Below are 18,677 nucleotides of genomic sequence, written 5' to 3' on the forward strand. Positions count from 1 at the left end.
GGTGTTAAGGTGATTCCCTTGGATTAAAAAATGCTCCAGCTACTTTTAATAGATTAATATCTTTAAAGAACAGTTGGATGATTTTTAATGTTTGTGTTTTTTGATGATATCTTGGTGAGAATAGTAGCATGAAATGCACGTGAGGAAGGTTTTGGACATTCTAAAGGAGAATAAGTTGTACACATACTATTTCTATTGGTATTGTCTTCATGTGTGTGTGTGTGTGTGTGTGTGTGTGTGTTTACATTTAAGAGAAGCATAACCTATATCTCACAAATATGCTTAAAATAAATACAGTGTTTAAATAAATGGTATAGGTGTTTTACATTAAAAAAATTATAATACAATCTTTAATCTTTCTTTTGTGTGTGTGTGCGAGAGTACATTTGAGAGAATCACAACCTATATCTCACAACTCTGTGTGTGTGTGTGTGTGTGTGAGTACACTTGAGAGAATCACAACCTATATCTCACAAATGTGTGTGTGTGTGTGTGTGTGTGTGTGTGTGTGTGTGTACACTTCAGAGAATCACAACCTATATCTCACAAATATGTGTGTGTGTGTGTGTGTGTGTGTGTGTGTGTGTGTGTGTGTGTGTGTGAGTACACTTGGGAGAATCACAACCTATATCTCATAAATATGCTTAAAATAGATACAATGTTTAAATAAATGGTGTGTGTGTGTGTGTGTGTGTGTGTGTGTGTGTGTGTGTGTGAGTACATTTGAGAGACTCACAACCTATATCTCACAAATATGCTTAAAATAGATGCAATGTTTAAATAAATGTTTTTAAATAAATGGTATGGGTGTTTCACATATAATTCAAATTTTAATCTTTCTTATAGATGATTAGAAGGATTTAAACAAGATATCATGTGAAGTATCATTGTGCTTATTAGTGCATATGGATTGTACAAGTCTCTTGAATACTGAAATTTTTTTTTTGAAGGCGTGGGGGTGTATAGGTCATGGAGTAACTTTTACATGTGGATAAACTTTATATCTAGGGGAATATCATGAAAAGATATTTGATGCCTTGCTTGATAAATAGCATGAAAGCTACCAATAAACATGAACATGTTGGAAATTATATAGTAAGATAACGATGAGTGTCCTTGAATAGTCATTAAAGTAGTAAGAATTAACTTGCCTTGACTTCTATTACCATGGGGATTTGGTTTAATTACAAGATTGTTTTGCTTAGAAATCCTTCTCAAAGGGGACAAGATCACTACCTTCATTATTCTAGATTTCTTTTTTTTGGGGCTAGATAATATGCCTACATTATTTGACAATGATGAGAGGCCCAATAATTGAACCTAGAGCTTCTCTTTCTAGGTAGTGGATGCAATAATTTACATTGCGCAAGTCCTCTTGTGCATAAGCTTGCTCATGAGCATTATATAATCTCTCCATGTAGGCACACGCTAGCAAGTTACAAAGTTTTTGCTTTTATTCACAAGTTTCCACTTCAATATCACCATGTCCACTCTAAAGGCTCCTCAACATATCAAAATTTATGATGATTGTGTGTGTTTAAACCGAGCCTTCCAAGGTAAACCTTGAATGATACATATCAAGGTATACTCACATCAATATTTAGATTCTAATGTATCATTCAAGGTAAACCTTGAATGATACATATCAAGTTATACTCACATCAATATTTAGATTCTAATGTTTTAAGGTAGCTAATGGTTGTAGTTTAAGAACCACGGTTTCTTAGTAAGGTAGAATGACACTCCATAGCCTTAGAACCACCCATGTGCCTTGTGGCATTGAGTGATACATATCAATTTCTACTCACATTAATATTTAGATTCTAATGTTTTAAGGTAGCTAATGGTTGTAGTTTAAGAACCATGATTTTTTTAATAAGGTCACATGACATTCCATAGCCTTAGAACCACCCATGTGCCTTGTGGCATTCCATGCATTGATACTTATTACATGGATGCTTATAGTTTTAATATTGTGTGTTGTTGCCATTACAAGGATTCGGTTGCGACGCAAACACAATCATTTCAATTTTGGCTCGTAGAACATACCCTCAACGCCATGAGATCAAGACAATTTATCAAATGTCATATGGGGAGGATCTTTGCAAGCGCATAAAATGGGAGCTTCACTTGGCTTTTGAGGTTATCTTTGGCTTTCATTGTTATATTCCATGGGCCTACATTTAATAGTAGAGTTTTTTATTTTGGTATTTTCACTAGGATTAAAATCCCTTGCACCTAGGTATAGTTGGCAAGCCAAATTACTATTGATCCCAAAAAATCCCAAAAACAAAACAAAAAAAAGTAGCATGGTGAAGTTGTTCATTTTTGTGGTACGTTAACTTGGATGTGTTCGCATGGGGATGGTGGCGATGTCTGCTGGTACCCCCTGCGGCCGCCGCCCATCACGCCCGCCGTCGTGTGATGGGCGGACAGATTGGTGGGCCGTTGTGCGGTGTGTAAATAAATGCGGGCACGTGTGTAATCGATGTACACACGTGTGAAGACACGTCACATGAGCTCTTTTATTATAAAAAAATTATACCAGAGAGCCGACTCCTGTCAGCGCGAGCTTCTTCTTTTTTTTTTTGGGTTTTTTTTTTAATTTATACCAGAGAGCTGACTCCTCAGTCCTCAGCCGAGCCACTGCGAGCATCTGGGCCGTTGTGTGGTGTACAGCCACGTGTGAAGACACGTCACCAGCGCCTCTTTATTTTATTTTTCTCCAGCACTAATGGACGTAACACACACGTGTGAAGACAGTCACATGAGCCTCTTAATTTTTTTCTTGAGCACGAATGGATGTAACACACACACACGTGTGAAGACACATCACATGAGCTTTTTTTTGGGGGGTTTTTTTAATTAAAAAAATTTTCTACCAGAGAGCTATGTTGCAATGGATGCGAGAGCCGATAGAACGAGACGCCATTACACTTGGAGAGGCGCTGATGAGCAACACTCGCACTCGAGCAATGAGGAGCCGAATCGTGGCTGAAGTCTTCTGTCTACGCACTGCCCAAGAGCTTCAGACTATTGCACATGTGTTCTCCCTCAAATTCAAGCGGGATTTAGTCAATGATCTCAAGGGCTCCACTACCCCTTTCTGTAGCAAGGTACTTCACCTCTTCAACTTTCGTGTCAACGCACTTAGGGGGCCCTTCACGCGAGCTTGTGGCTCAAGGGGGTACCTCCTCAACTTTTGAACTTTGATGTTAACGTATTTACAAAAGATAGGATGGGTGTGCACACAGGCACTTGATTAGGCATTATATTCTTGGTTTCAGACCCCTAATGTGGATTTTTATTTACCAGCTTTGTAGTCGTTATCTCAATGGATCACATCAGACATCTCGCCCATTCAAGGCTCAACAAGAAGCAACCGATCTTCACACTGCTATAGAAAGTGGTGCAACCCTAAATGAGAATGTCTTCTTAGATACTTTGACTAATCGAAACATTCGAGAACTATGCACCATCTTTGATGAATATGAGAAGATGTATAAAAGCGAAGTCCATAAGGTTTGATCACTTAACTCTACTTTGAGGTTTTAGAAAGAGAAAATTCACAATCTTACATAGTCCATCGATATTTTCATGCTATTTGCAAGAGTAGCTCATCCAAAAAAGTAACAATAATATTTATGATAGGGCCTCAAAAAATGGAAGCGCAAGGCCTCTGAAGAAACATCAGAATTTTTGGTTACAGTTATTAAGTATATTCGCCATCCCACTAAGCACTTTGCAAAGGTAAACATTATGCTACTCACTTTAAATGTTACTTACCATTTTTCTCAAGTCATTTACACTCACTTTAAAAAATATTTATTCAAGTTTTAATTCATTTAATTTGATCGATGAGCTAAGACTCAACCATTCAACATCTTGTAGGTGCTTCATAATGCTCTTACAGGGATTTTAGTTGATGAAGATGCAATTATTCGTGTTGTGACTACTCGAGCTGAGATTGACATGAAGAACATCAAAGAGGAGTATGCTAAAAAGTACAAGACATCATTAGAGCATATGATCTCATCAAAAACTCACAACAACTTGAAAATTTTTCTGCTAGAATTGATTGGTGCCTAGTATGTAAATCAAAAAAGAAGAATCTTATGTAAAGTTGAGTCACCTAGTGAAAATATCTCATGTAAAATGGGGAATAAGAGAATTCACACACTTGGATGAATGGTTGGTGAAAATGTAGTATAAATCTACCCAAAATATACAAGAATCCTCATGCTTTTACAAGTTGATTATATCAAGTCAACATGTTAATCCTCTATCCTAAAGCAAAAGAGAATATATCATTAAAGAAGTTCAACCATGGAGTTTCTCTTTGTTGTATAAATATTGATGTTTACATGATTCCACATGGGAGCTTTTATGTGTTCTTGTTTTATCTTTTTCCTTAACATATAAAGATAAATTGTGAGTACATTCAGAAAGAAATCAATCTTTGGTTTCCAAATAGTACCAATATTGACAAGTTTTACCTTTTCTCAACCCTCTTAACTTTCTATAATGAATTTTACATTTTCCATTAAACTTTTTGCTATGCCTTTTCTGGTTTATCCTTTCATCTATTAAAATAAAGCAGGCTAAATTTTCAAAGGACGAAGACCTTCATCCTATTACTAATCCTTTCATGCATATTGTGATAGATGCTCAAGAAAAATGAATCACAAAAACTTTCAAGAAGGAATATTGGATTTACATCTAGCAAAGTGTAATATGTCCACATAAAAAGTTCATAAAAGAGGAATCATAGACCACCATCATAAAACTTGCAATGTTGTAAAAGAATAGTCCTTGCATTTGAGAAAACCAAAGGATAGCAACAAGGTGTCAAAAATAGTGCATCATGTTTACATATCTTAAAAGGTGAAGCTTGTGGGATTTTGATGGGTCTCTTAGCATCCACATGCTTGCTCTAAGATTACAAATACCATTTCATGATACCATTAGTTTGTATCTTTGCTTTCTTTGTTTCCTTCCAAAGTAGTGAAGTACTATCATATCAAATCCTTAAAGGGATATTTGAAGCATCTCATGCCTCTTGCCTTCGAATTGAGTGTGCTCTTGTTAAGCTTTCCATGTGTTCACCTCACGGGAACGAGAGGCTAATGCTGCAGCTAAAGCAACATCTTACGATGGAAAGGAAAATGAGCCTGATATGAAATATCCACCTAGTAACCACTACGGTGAAACTAGTTTGATAGGTATAATGAATATGGCCCATAGAATCAACCAAGACCAAACTGCCAACTGAGTAGATTATTGTATACAAACATAACAATTTATAGTTTAAAGGAAACAAAAGGTCTAACCTTTTTCCTCACGTTTTATAGTGGTAACAAAAACTCCAAAACTAAAGGGTTCAAAATTTACCACTAAAGGTTCATAAATATTCTTCATCTTAATCATTCAAAATTTTAAAATTTATGTCATGTAATTTTAATAAATACAATAGACCTACTTATGGTAGCATAAGGGTAACAAAATGGGTGGTTGAAAGGGTAAATGTATATTTTTATTGATGTGAAATGCAAGGATTATTAAACACGTTATTGATGTAAAATTAAAGGATTTCATTCGAAAATCATGGATACACAAACAATCATGTGTAAGGGTATAAAATGTAGAAAGTTCATGTTCATAATAATTGGCAACTTCTTCTTATAATGACTGTTGTCATGTATATACAAACAATCATGTGTAATGGTATAGAATGTAGAAAGTTCATGTTCATAATATTTGGTGACTTCTTCTTATAATGATTGTTGTCATGTATATATAAACAATCATGTGTAATGGTATAGAATGTAGAAAGTTCATGTTCATGCTTGGACACTCTCTTGATAGAAACACTTTCAGATGAAATTTATATCGAGAGTGTTTAGATATGTGATAGTTCTATGGTTCTTACAGAGGGAAGGTATTTGTATCCCTCGGGTACAAGGAATTACCCATCCTAATAGGATAGGTAATTTGATTGGCTATACAATTGTATTTGTGATATCAGATGATTCAATTCCTCAAGAGTTCGATTGAGGGATTGTTGTGTTCCTCGTGACTTTGGTATGAGTTGGTCTATTTTGAGTTCCACTAAGATAGTTGAAGGGATTCATATCCATTAATGGATTATTTAATTCCCCTGGAGTAGTCATGGTTTGTATTGTGTTGAATGCTTGTTGATGGGATAGTGCAATATTAGAAACCCTTTTGGAATTAATACCTTTCAAATTGTTTGATTTTATAATTCTATTTAAGTTTTGGCAATTTAGAAATGTTTGTGGCACAATAGTGTACCAAATACACCATTACTTTTTATTTTTTTTGTTTAGAAAACCACAAGGGTTAGTGAGCTATTAATGGGCTTTATTTACTCAGCATCCTTGCTCTTGTGATGATTTTCACATCATGACTAGAATGATCCTCATGCTGTGAAAATGATCAATTTTCTTGCTTGCCAAACGTTCCAGGAGAGAGTACCCTCAACTGGCTTAACCTCAAAGATTTGTTCATGAGGAGACATGATTAATCTAGGATTCTCACATTGTGAAAATGAATAGATTTTCACCAAGTTGGGATTTCAAGAATGGTGGCCTACATGCTAATTTTCACAAAGCTGAGCTATGTGTCCTTACAAGAATCTTGTTTGTAACATATTTTCCCAATGTGATTGAGAATCAAAGATTCTCATATTGTGAACTAAAAAGATTCTCATATCGTGTGAAGATTCTCATGTAGGTGTTTTTAGAAATAAAAAGCAGGTGTGAGATCTTCATAGTAGGCTTTGGGATCTTCTCTTGTTCAATTCTCAACGGTTTTCTATTGAAATCAAGATTCTCACAGAGCATGTCAATCATGATTCTCATGGGTGTGAGAATTTGACATTCTCATGGTGAAGTGATTTTTTGCATTTTGGATTTTCATAATGTTGAAGTCCAAGATGATATATCCATGATGGGTCTAGAGGGTCTCCCTGATAATAAGATGCTTTTCAAGGATCTCAAATTTTAACAGACATAAGAGTCATAGACTCTCATGGCATGAGAGTCTAAGATTCTCATGTGAAGCAATTTGTGTTTCTTTGGGTTGAGAAATTCACACACATGTGATTGTTCAAGGCATCTAAAATGTGGATAAGCTTCCTCTTTGCTGATTTTTATGGTTGGCATCATTTGTTTGCACACAAAATTAGCCTTTTAGGAATTAAAGTATCATACTAGTTTCTTTGATCATTAAATTCAAGAAAAAACCACATATTTCACCCAAGGGCTATAGCATGGTGATGAAACTATAGGGCTTATAAGTCATGGAACCCATGGAAAATCCCTCAACATGTGGGGGATTGAGAACCTACATATAAGTAATGTGAAATTTAATCACTCGTATATGTGTCACTTGTATATGTGCTATTGAACACCACATAGTAGTATCATTCTTGCAATATTCACGTCTTTGGGTGAGTTTGAAATTCACAAATTGCATGGTAGAATTACATCCAACTACAAAACCCATGTTGATGTAACTTCTTCCCCACAAAACCCATGTTGGCCGAGCGAGTCATGCGGATTTTTTTATTTTTTATTTTTACCAACAAACGCAAGAATTAATTAAGAGAGACAAAAATTACAATATCTGGCTGGGATACAGCACTGGGTACCAAGGATCACAAGCATAGCAATTACATATCTCAAACCAGAATTGAAGCTATACGCTAATGAATTTTGAGTCATGCGGATTAAAGCGAGCAAGTCTCCTTCGGCATTGAACACTACAACACAACCATTACATTAATCGCATCCATATTAGCTATAATTAATGAAAGTAGACATTACTAAACTAATCCTAAGGCTATGATTAATGAAAACAAGAGAGCTTGGGCATAGTCCAAGGGGATTAGAAGTCGTGTGAATGTGTGAAAGAACGTGCTACGTGTGTGTGAACACTACAACACGACAATTACATTAATTGCATTAATCACATCCATATTAGGTATAATTAATGAAAGTAGACATTACTCATTTCATAGTATTTCTTAATTAAGATGTTGTTGGAAATTTTTTGTTCACAACATGGTATATTATGTGTTGGTGATTGGTGGTCCAGAGTATGGGGAGCACATAGCTATGCTACTTTGGAGAAGTTAAATCTACTTGCACTCTATAATGTTCCCCACCATCATCGAGTCAAAAATATACTGGTTGTCTTCTCTGCTAAAAACCAACAAGGCCACAAAAGCCATGTTCAACCTTGCTCATGGGGGACCATATTTATAGATAGTAAGTTATAATCTTCTTTTGCATTTTGGCTACCCATTAGGCAATGCCCATTAGGCAACCTATTATATAACTCTGTTGCTTATGCTCCTTAAATTGTATGTTTGACATGTGTCCTGCTACACACTATACAAGGGTGGTTGCAAGATGAGGTTATCTAGTTTCATGTAGTGGGCGCCCTTGGCTTTAGCTAGAAAACAGGCATTTTTTCAAGAAGAATAGCCAATCTCTCCTAGTTAGCCAAGGAGTTTCACTTCAAGGTTCTCTAATGAAACATCATTTGCAAAGTTGGGCACCTAAAACTATAATCTGATCGAATATCCAATAATTGCAAATCCCCTTTTCTTTGGGAACCAAGTTTGTATACAGGCCCTGTCTAGGTTTAGGCAGGTATAGTGAATGTGAGTAAATTGCCTATAACTTTTACATTATTACTCATATGATGTTCCCACTTTGCATATCACAAATACAAATAACATAGAGCTTAACTTGATTTATTGAGTAATTTTTCATGTGTTCTACTATTTTCTATATTATTTAAAATGTATTAGAATTGTTTAAAAAATATACTATTTTATCCTCCCATCGCATCTACCATTTAAAATGCTCAAATTGTATGGATCTAGTGATGATTAGATTGGGAAAGATTAGTATAATGTGGGTATAAGGTAAAATTACAAATCTAACGGTTGGATTTTTATAGATTTACTTTGGAAAATTTGTTATGACTATTAGAGGTCCATTAAATCAATTATAATTTAATTCTAGAAAATTAAATATTGAATCTTTCAATCTAAAAACTCTAGGGATCAATACTCTTGTTGCCATGAATTTATTAAAAAAAATTTGGCTTAATTTGAGTATGGGAAGGTCCATTTTCAATCCTCCCAAGTGAAAATTCACATATTGTGTCCACTCTCCCCTTTTCAAGTCTAAAACCAATCCTAGTTAGGTTTGGAAATCTAGGCTTGGTAAACTTGAAAGCTTAGGTATCATTGCATGTGTGAGGCTTGGGTAGGCACAAATCTTATATATGCATGCCACTTTATGTCCACATGAGCTTCGAGAGGATCCACATAAGCAGCTTGCCACCTCACCTTGCCACCTCCACCCTCCATGTCAACATGGTCAACCTAGTTGACTCCCCACCTCATCATCCTAGTCATCATTAATGCCACATCTTCTTGCCACCTCGCACTTGGTGACACGGCATGCCACATCATGGAATTGCCACATCAACCATAATAGTGCCACATGTCAAGAGAATGCCACGTGTCATGCACGTATGTGACACGTGGCACCTCCTTCCCACCTCCCCTTTTTTTTCAAAAATATATTTTTGAAAAAGTTAATTTAGTAATTTAGAGAAATAGAATATAAAATTTTAAATAATAAAATATATATAACTTATTAAATAAAAGAATTTAAAATCACTAATTTTAAAGAATTATATTTTGGAATTAGATCAATAATATTATTATTAAAGTTCATATTATTTAATTTAAAAAAATAAATTTTTTAATTTAATATTTCTTGAAAATATTTTATGTAGAATAAATCTTTGAATAAATTTTTTTAAAAAAATACTTTATTAAAAAAAGTAGTTATATAATTATAAAATAAAAGATATATTTATATATCTAGTAATGATAAATATTTAGACTTGTTAATAAATATTATTAATAATATTACTTTTTAAGTGGATAATAGTTTATCTTTAATTATCTTTATGTTTATCTTAATTATCCAATCAATCTTAGATAGAAAATCCAATGAGATTTGAAGTGGATAACCTATTTTTTCTATATAATCACACATCTCTAGTACTATCCCACACTTATCTCTAGTACTATCCTATCATTGAGCCTTTATAATTTTTTCTCTCTTAGCTTCCTTGAGAATGGGTTCTCAAAGTCGTAGGAGTCGGAAACGTGATAGGGCTAGACTTCCCCCCGTCCACTAAGTTCAAGAGGAGGAGAGGAGAAGGGTAGCTCGTGAGAGAAAGAGAGAGTGGAAAGCACGTCAACAACGAGCAACACTTTCCGTTTTGGCGATGATCCAAACCTTGCTCCTCCTCTTCCACTTCCTCTCCCTCCGCCCTCTTCCCCCCCACTACCCCTTAGTTTAGATAATCCACATGAACCCGCCCTTCCTGAGTTCCCTTCTCTTCTACAAGAACCCACCCCCCTCCTTTGGGCGCCCATCGTGTGGATAGGAAAGAATTATCAAAGTCAGGGGCACATTGTCGTGCCCATGCAATCTTCCATTCCTATTTCAAAGACCTCACGCCTTCATCACAGGCATGTGTGCTTGATGCTTTGATTGATCTGCCCAACATGGCCAACTGCAGGGCGCTTTCCGACATTGGAGGTCGAAGAGAGAGGAGAGCTGGCATGGCGGTGCTACAAAGTGTTCGGCGTCATTCCTATATAGTTAACAAGAAGAGGAACTCTGCGGACGCTTTGGGTGCTCGACGGGCTATTGTGGCAGCCATAAGTAGCTCCCAAATGAAGGGTAAGGTTAGTGCCATATCTCGCATCCTTTCCATAGCACCACACGCACTTAGAGTTGGGTCTATTAGACGACAAAGTTTAGATGCCAATGAGGTTGGTGCTTTGAGTAGTGGTCGTGTAGCTAGGCATGATTGCCTACTAGATGAAACCACTAGAACCTTGATAGAAAGTTTTTGGGAGGAGAATTGTCATGCCTCGCCAGTTTTCAAGAAAGCTTTGCGTAAGAGAGTGACAAGAGGAGTGTTCATTGAGCACGGTGCTTGCTTTCTTGAAATGACCCAAACTGAGTTGTATTCTCAGTTTGTGGCTTCGTATCCAGAGCTTAAAATTGGGCAAAGGTCATTTGAGGGGTGTAAGCCTTGGTTTGTGAGGTACTCACGTCAACGTGACACATGTTGTCGCTACCATGTTGAGTTCAAACTTTTTTATGATGTGTTTCGTTCTCTTAGTGGGCATAGAGAGTTGCCTCGTAGTCCTCGTGATTTCATCCACTCTCTTTTGTGTGCACACACGGAGGATGCCCAGTTCCATAGGATGCCTTGTGTGGAGAGCAATTGCACATCATGTGGTTCACTTGCACATCTACAAATGGTAGATCTTGATCCAAGTGACCAAGAGATAGTGGCATGGCAACGTTATGAGTATGTGACACACCAGCTCCAGAGTGGTGGATAGTCCAGGAAGTTGCATCTCGTGGACAAACATACACCATGTTGTCACTTCACAGCCACATTTAGGGAGCAGATCTATCCCTAAATACGGCACAGTTATTGTGCCAAGTGGCAAGATCGTCAGTTCCAAGCATGCCTGGCAGAGTTTCCTATTGGTGTGGTTGTCTCTGTGATTGATTTTGCAGAGAACTACACCTTCACACCTTTTCAGGAGATACAATCTGAGTATTACTTCTCAGAGCAGGTAATGGTTATATTTCATAATATTTGTTTCGTGTTTGAGCTACATTACTTATTTGATTTTTTGTGCCCTAAACGTCTGTATTGCTTACCTCACCAGGTTGCTATTATGGTCCACATTAGCTATCGACATGTAGAGGCTCATGTAGATGGGATAGCGAGTACCCCCGAGACCCGTGTCATTATTCGAGAGTATCATTTCTATATCAGTGATGATCGTTCACATGATGCACATTTTGTGCGCAACACTATTTTCAACTCCATGACGATTTTTTAGGAGATGTGGGATCATACGTGGCTAGCGATGGGTTTGGTCGGATGGTTGTGGCGCACAGTTCAAGTTATCACGACAATTCTATTGGCTCTACAGGTAGTACTTATGGTTCTCTTATATTTTTCAATTAAACTAAATTCACTAGAACATCTTAAAGAAAACAATAACTAAGACTATCTTTTATGGATTTATAAGTGGCATGTGCAGTCTAGTATCCCAGTGATTTGGTCATTCTTTGAGACTGGTCATGGGAAGGGAGAGCATGATGGTGCGTGTGCGTGTGTGAAACATGCCTTGAGGCGTCATCAGCTGCGGCAAGATGCTCAACAGTTCAGAGATGCGGGCCACGTAGTCGAGTGGTGCTCCCAACATTTGTGTGGGAGTGCAGCATCATCGTATCCCAAACGTGATGCTCGGATTGTCAGGAGATTTTTTTGGCATGTGGATGGTGGCATGATTGACCGTAGAGCCTCCCATGATTGTGACACAGTACCTGGCACCTTGGGCTTACATTCCATCTCAGGAGCACGTGCATGGCGGCTCCCACGAATTACACACGACGGTTTGCATGCTTCTGTGGAGAATGTATGGATGGTGATTGTTCACATTGTGCCTCGAGAGGATGGGCAGATGCATGGATACAGACATTCCTCTCCCCCGAGCATCCTTCACATCCAGTGTTGTCTGATGAGCACACAGGTCCTGCGTTCATGGTCAGTTATGATGACCTGACAGATTTGCTACAGGAGGGTGATGTATTTGTTGTTATTGCCAGTGAGGGAAATAGCAAGGGAGTAGACTACTATCTGATGAGTTGCACTAGGCCAAAGTGCATCCTGGACCAGGATACAGTGGATGATCATGGGTTTTCTTATGACGCCCATAGCATGATTGTGGCAGGTCGGTTCTACCAGCAGATTGGACTTCATCGGGGGAGTCTTGAGTTCTAGCAGTGGAAGTGGGAGTTAGAGGCATGTTCATGGTTTTTTGATTTTTTAACACTTTGGCTATCATATCGTTTGTTAAAAATCGGAGCATGTCGGAGCATGTTTAGGTACGATGGTATGGGGAACGCCTGGATTTTCCATGGCCTCTTAAGCTTCAAGAGGCTTGAAAAATCCGCACTGGGCGCTAATTACCAATCCAAACATACTCCGATTGTGACCAAACTTTGCAAGCATGTGAGGGTGGGTCCCCCCCACATGTTTGCAAAGTTTGGTCCCCATCAGAGCATGTTTGGTTATGATGGTATGGGGAAGGCCCGGATTTTCCATGGCCTCTTAAGCACCAAGAGACTTGAAAAATCCGTACTGGGGAAGGCCCGGATTTTCCATGGCCTCTTAAGCACCAAGAGACTTGAAAAATCCATACTGGGCGCTAATTACCAATCCAAACATGCTCCAATTGTGACCAAACTTTGCAAGCATGTGGGGGTGGGTCCCCCCCACATGTTTGCAAAGTTTGGTCCCCATCGGAGCATGTTTGGGTATGATGGTATGGGAGGAAGGCCCGGATTTTCCATGGCCTCTTAAGCACCAAGAGACTTGAAAAATCCGCACTGGGTGCTAATTACCAATCCAAACAAACTCCGATTGTGACCAAACTTTGCACCCACATGTTTGCAAAGTTTGGTCCCCATCGGAGCATGTTTGGTTATGATGGTATGGGGAAGGCCCGGATTTTCCATGGCCTCTTAAGCACCAAGAGACTTGAAAAATCCGCACTGGGCGCTAATTACCAATCCAAACATGCTCTGATTATGACCAAACTTTGCAAGCATGTGGGGGTGGGTCCCCCCCACATGTTTGCAAAGTTTGGTCCCCATCGGAGCATGTTTGGGTACGATGGTATGGGGAACGCCCGGATTTTCCATGGCCTCTTAAGCACCAAGAGACTTGAAAAATTCGCACTGGGCGCTAATTACCAATCCAAACATACTCCGATTGTGACCAAACTTTGCAAGCATGTGGGGGTGGTCCCCCCCACATGTTTGCAAAGTTTGGTCCCCATCGGAGCATGTTTGGTTATGATGGTATGGGGAAGGCTCGGATTTTCCATGGCCTCCTAAGCACCAAGAGACTTAAAAAATCCGCACTAGGCGCTAATTACCAATCCAAACATGCTTTGATTGTGACCAAACTTTGAAAGCATGTGGGGGTGGGTCCCCTCCACGTGTTTGCAAAGTTTGGTCCCTATCGGAGCATGTTTGGGTACGATGGTATGGGGAATGCCCGAATTTTCCATGGCCTCTTAAGCACCAAGAGGGGCCACATGCCTCATGATTCTGACAAAATGATATTTTTGTCAACTTAACTTTGTCATCAGATTTATGCATATTTAATTTTTGAGATTTATTTCTTAAACAAATAAATATTCCATCATAATTCTTGAAAGTAAGATTCACTCTGATAATTTTATTAACCAATATTCACAACCACGAAAACAATTTGGAATCTTTTGCAAAACATCATTTATCATCAAAAGTTTTTGATATATACATAGAGCGTCTTGGCTCCAAAAATCAATGCCTCAATCGCATACGCATAAAAAGGCGATACTACGATGGAGACATGTTATGATATACATGATTCATCACACTGATAATGGTGCTGTAATTCTTCTCCTAGGAATAAAGCGGCTAAGAAAATACGGCAAGAATTTCTAAAATTCTGGGGTGAGTGATTATAGAGTTGTACATAATAAACAAAAAAATCCGCACTGGGTGCTAATTACCAAACGTACTCCAATTGTGACCAAACTTTGCAAGCATGTGGGGGTGGGTCTCCCCCACATGTTTGCAAAGTTTGGTCCCCATCGGAGCATGTTTATTTACGATGGTATGGGGAAGGCTCGGATTTTCCATGGCCTCTTAAGCACCAAGAGACTTGAAAAATCTGCACTGGGCGCTAATTACCAATCTAAACATGCTCCAATTGTGACCAAACTTTGCAAGCATGTGGGGGTGGGTCCCCTCTGCATGTTTGCAAAGTTTGGTCCCCATTGGAGCATGTTTGGTTATGATAGTATGGGGAAGGCCCGGATTTTCCATGGCCTCTTAAACAGCACGAAGAGACTTGAAAAATCCGCACTGAGCGCTAATTACCAATCCAAACATGCTTTGATTGTGACCAAACTTTGCAAGCATGTGGGGGTGGGTCCCCCCCACATGCTTGCAAAGTTTGGTCCTCCCCATCGGAGCATGTTTAGATACGATGGTATGGGAAAGGCCCGGAATTCCATGGCCTTTTAAGCACCAAGAGACTTGAAAAATCCGCACTGGGTGCTAATTACCAATCCAAACATGCTCCGATTGTGACCAAACTTTGCAAGCATGTGGGGGTGGGTCCCCCCCACATGTTTGCAAAGTTTGGTCCCCATCGAAGCATGTTTGGGTACGATGGTATAGGGAAGGCCCGGATTTTCCATGGCCTCTTAAGCACCAAGAGACTTGAAAAATCCGCACTGGGCACTAATTACCAATCCAAACATGCTCCGATTGTGACCAAACTTTGCAAGCATGTGGGGGTGGTCCCCCCCACATGTTTGCAAAGTTTGGTCGCATCGGAGCATGTTTGGTTATGATGGTATGGGGAAGGCCCGGATTTTCCATGGCCTCTTAAGCACCAAGAGACTTGAAAAATCCGCACTGGGTGCTAATTACCAATCTAAACATGCTCCAATTGTGACCAAACTTTGCAAGCATGTGGGGGTGGGTCCCCCCGCATGTTTGCAAAGTTTAGTCCCCATCGGAGCATGTTTGGTTATGATGGTATGGGGAAGGCCCGGATTTTCCATGGCCTCTTAAGCAGCACGAAGAGACTTGAAAAATCCGGACTGGGCGCTAATTACCAATCCAAACATGCTTTGATTGTGACCAAACTTTGCAAGCATGTGGGGGTGGATCCCCCCCACATGTTTGCAAAGTTTGGTCCTCCCCATCGGAGCATGTTTAGGTACGATGGTATGGGGAAGGCCCGGATTTTCCATGGCCTCTTAAGCACCAAGAGACTTAAAATCCGCACTGGGCGCTAATTACCAATCCAAACATGCTCCGATTGTGACCAAACTTTGCAAGCATGTGGGGGTGGGTCCCCCCCACATGTTTGCAAAGTTTGGTCCCCATCGGAGCATGTTTGGGTACGATGGTATGGGGAAGGCCCGGATTTTTGCAAGCATGTGGGGGTGGTCCCTCCCACATGCTTGCAAAGTTTGGTCCGCATCGGAGCATGTTTGGTTATGATGGTATGGGGAAGGCTCGGATTTTCCATGGCCTCTTAAGCACCAAGAGACTTGAAAAATCCGCACTGTGCGCTAATTACCAATCCAAACATGCTCCGATTATGACTGAACTTTGCATGCATGTGGGGGTGGGCTCCCCCCATGCTTGCAAAGTTTGGTTCCCATCGGGGCATGTTTGGGTGTACGATGGCATGGAGATTTGAAACAAACAATATGATAGCCAAAGTGTTAAAAAATTTAAAAAAATCAAGATTATCAACTAAAATGTAATGATACTCAATAATGAAAAAACTCATAATGATATAAACATCAAATAAGTACATCAGAATTAAAATGAGCTACCCCAGTGTTAAAACCCTAAGATCTCTCTAGATAATTGTTATGCATAAACATGCATAAATCAGGCATAAACTCAACCACCCAACCACCCCCGAGCCCAAGGGATGCACACATGAATCATAAATGAAATACATCCTCTACCTTGATGTCCCATACCATCAAGAGGTATAACACAATCCCATACCTTGATGTCCCATACCATCAAGAGGTATAACACAATCCAATAGCATGTAGCTATAGTATGAAATGGTAGGTGAGTAGATATGGACCTCTACACAAGAGACCATAGTATAAGCCTCCAAGCCTCCAAGCTCCCCAAGCTCCCTTGAGTGTGCCCCATGCCCCTAATATATAGGAGGGTCCTCAAGTGACTCTTGACTTTCCATTTTCCATGTGTGACCCTTGGATGCCTGACCCTAACCTTAACCCTTAAGGTTAGTCCTAACCCATGCTCCACTAGAGCTTGTTCCCATGCTCCCATGCTCACAAGCCTAATGTGGGTTAGCCTCCTAGTATATGCACACATAATGTGTATATAACATAGCACACATAATGTACATATAACATACTTCCCCTCTCTCAAAACATTGCACTCTTGCAATGAAAAGAAGGAGAACTGCGCTGAACAATCTCAACCGACTCCCAAGTCGAATTCTCAATTTCCATATCTTTTCACCTAATTTTAACCCCAGGGATTAGTTAACTACAAAGTTTCCTTTCCCTGAATTCAAGTACCTTATCAGGTTCATGTGGAACATAGGATAATTCATTGACTTTTACGAGTTCTTGAGGAGTAACTGTGTTATCCTCACCTCCCAGTTTTCCTTTCAATCTATATGAAAGACTGGATGAACTCTAACAATTGGAGGTAGTTTTAGTTCATACACAACCGTGCCAATCCGATATATAACTCGAAATGGACCACAATATCTAGGAGATAAATTCGAGCATTTTTCCATTGACAAAGTCTGAGAATCTTTAGGAACATTAAAATAAATCAACGCTCCTAGTTCAAAAGACCGAGATGAGCGTCTCCTATCAGCATAAAACCATGCCCTATCATGAGCACTCCTGATAGAATCCCGAGCTTCGGTCAGAATTTCTTGCATATCTCGCAAGAAATCCCTCGATGCATCAAGCTCGATGTCCTTAAGACTGACATCAATAGGTGCCCTAGGTTGATACCCATACATAAGTATGCACGGACTACAAAATAATAGCCGTAAATTTAAAACTGTTATAGGCAAATTCTATCATTGAAAGATATTTTCCAAATATGATGATTTTCTAGAGATGACATATACACGAAGCATATACATTATAATCTGATTCATACACTCTGTTTGCCCATCAGACTACTGCAGATGATCAGAGCAATTCACATTCAAAGTAACTTCCTCGTTGTTTGTAAACCTTTCGGAATAAAGTAGGAAAGCATGGCATTATAACAACAAAAACCAGGGATTCATCGGTGCCCCGACATACCCACATCTGCATATGGAATAATCGACGTCTCGAGTTACCCATATCAACATAGAGTCATCAACGTCTCGATGAGTCACATATGTCCATCCGTAAACCTATCAGGTTGATTGTGTAAATCACCTAAAGTACAGAACTAGAGAAAGAAATGCCAACAAAGGAAGAATCCAAATTTCCTTTTCCGAACACAACAAGATAAACTTGTTTGAACTCTAAAGAAAGAGATTTCAACAAGTTAAAATGCCAATGAGATTACCCTCATCATAACATGCAGGCTATAGATAAAAGAAGTTTATCTAGAGAATGCCCACACTATAACTTCTAGTGAATTTAGAAAATAAGATTGTCTTTAAATGTTGAGGTCAACATGCTAAGTGATGTAAGCAAAGCAACAATCTTGAGCCCAAATTATCCCATAAGATAATATATGTGAGGGATCACTAGCGTCCCATACCACCATGATACCACCCATACATACCTTAACAATTTGAAACTCCCTAGTATGCCGTCTAGGAAAATATGAATAAAATCCTGTATAAAAGGAATAAGATGGCCTTATCCAGACTTTCACATACTAAACCTATCTCTATATACTTGAGACTACATCAAGGAATAACTCCTTCTGAGTACA

General features: G+C 39.0%; 1 protein-coding gene across 1 annotated transcript; it reads left to right on the forward strand.

Moving 5' to 3' along the window:
- The first annotated feature begins 1,381 nt into the window (after positions 1 to 1,381).
- On the forward strand, positions 1,382 to 4,327 carry LOC147626736 (annexin-like protein RJ4). The gene is made up of 6 exons (XM_086816755.1): positions 1,382 to 1,556; positions 1,997 to 2,142; positions 2,886 to 3,116; positions 3,316 to 3,522; positions 3,652 to 3,750; positions 3,892 to 4,327. The coding sequence occupies exons 1-6, from the start codon at positions 1,484 to 1,486 to the stop codon at positions 4,087 to 4,089; spliced, it is 954 nt and encodes a 317-aa protein (XP_086672881.1). The 5' UTR covers positions 1,382 to 1,483; the 3' UTR covers positions 4,090 to 4,327.
- Positions 4,328 to 18,677: the final 14,350 nt, after the last annotated feature.

This window comes from Cibotium barometz, chromosome 22 (assembly GCF_041138505.1).
Source record: "Cibotium barometz isolate CiBa-2024 chromosome 22, ASM4113850v1, whole genome shotgun sequence".
NCBI classification, from domain to species: domain Eukaryota; kingdom Viridiplantae; phylum Streptophyta; class Polypodiopsida; order Cyatheales; family Cibotiaceae; genus Cibotium; species Cibotium barometz.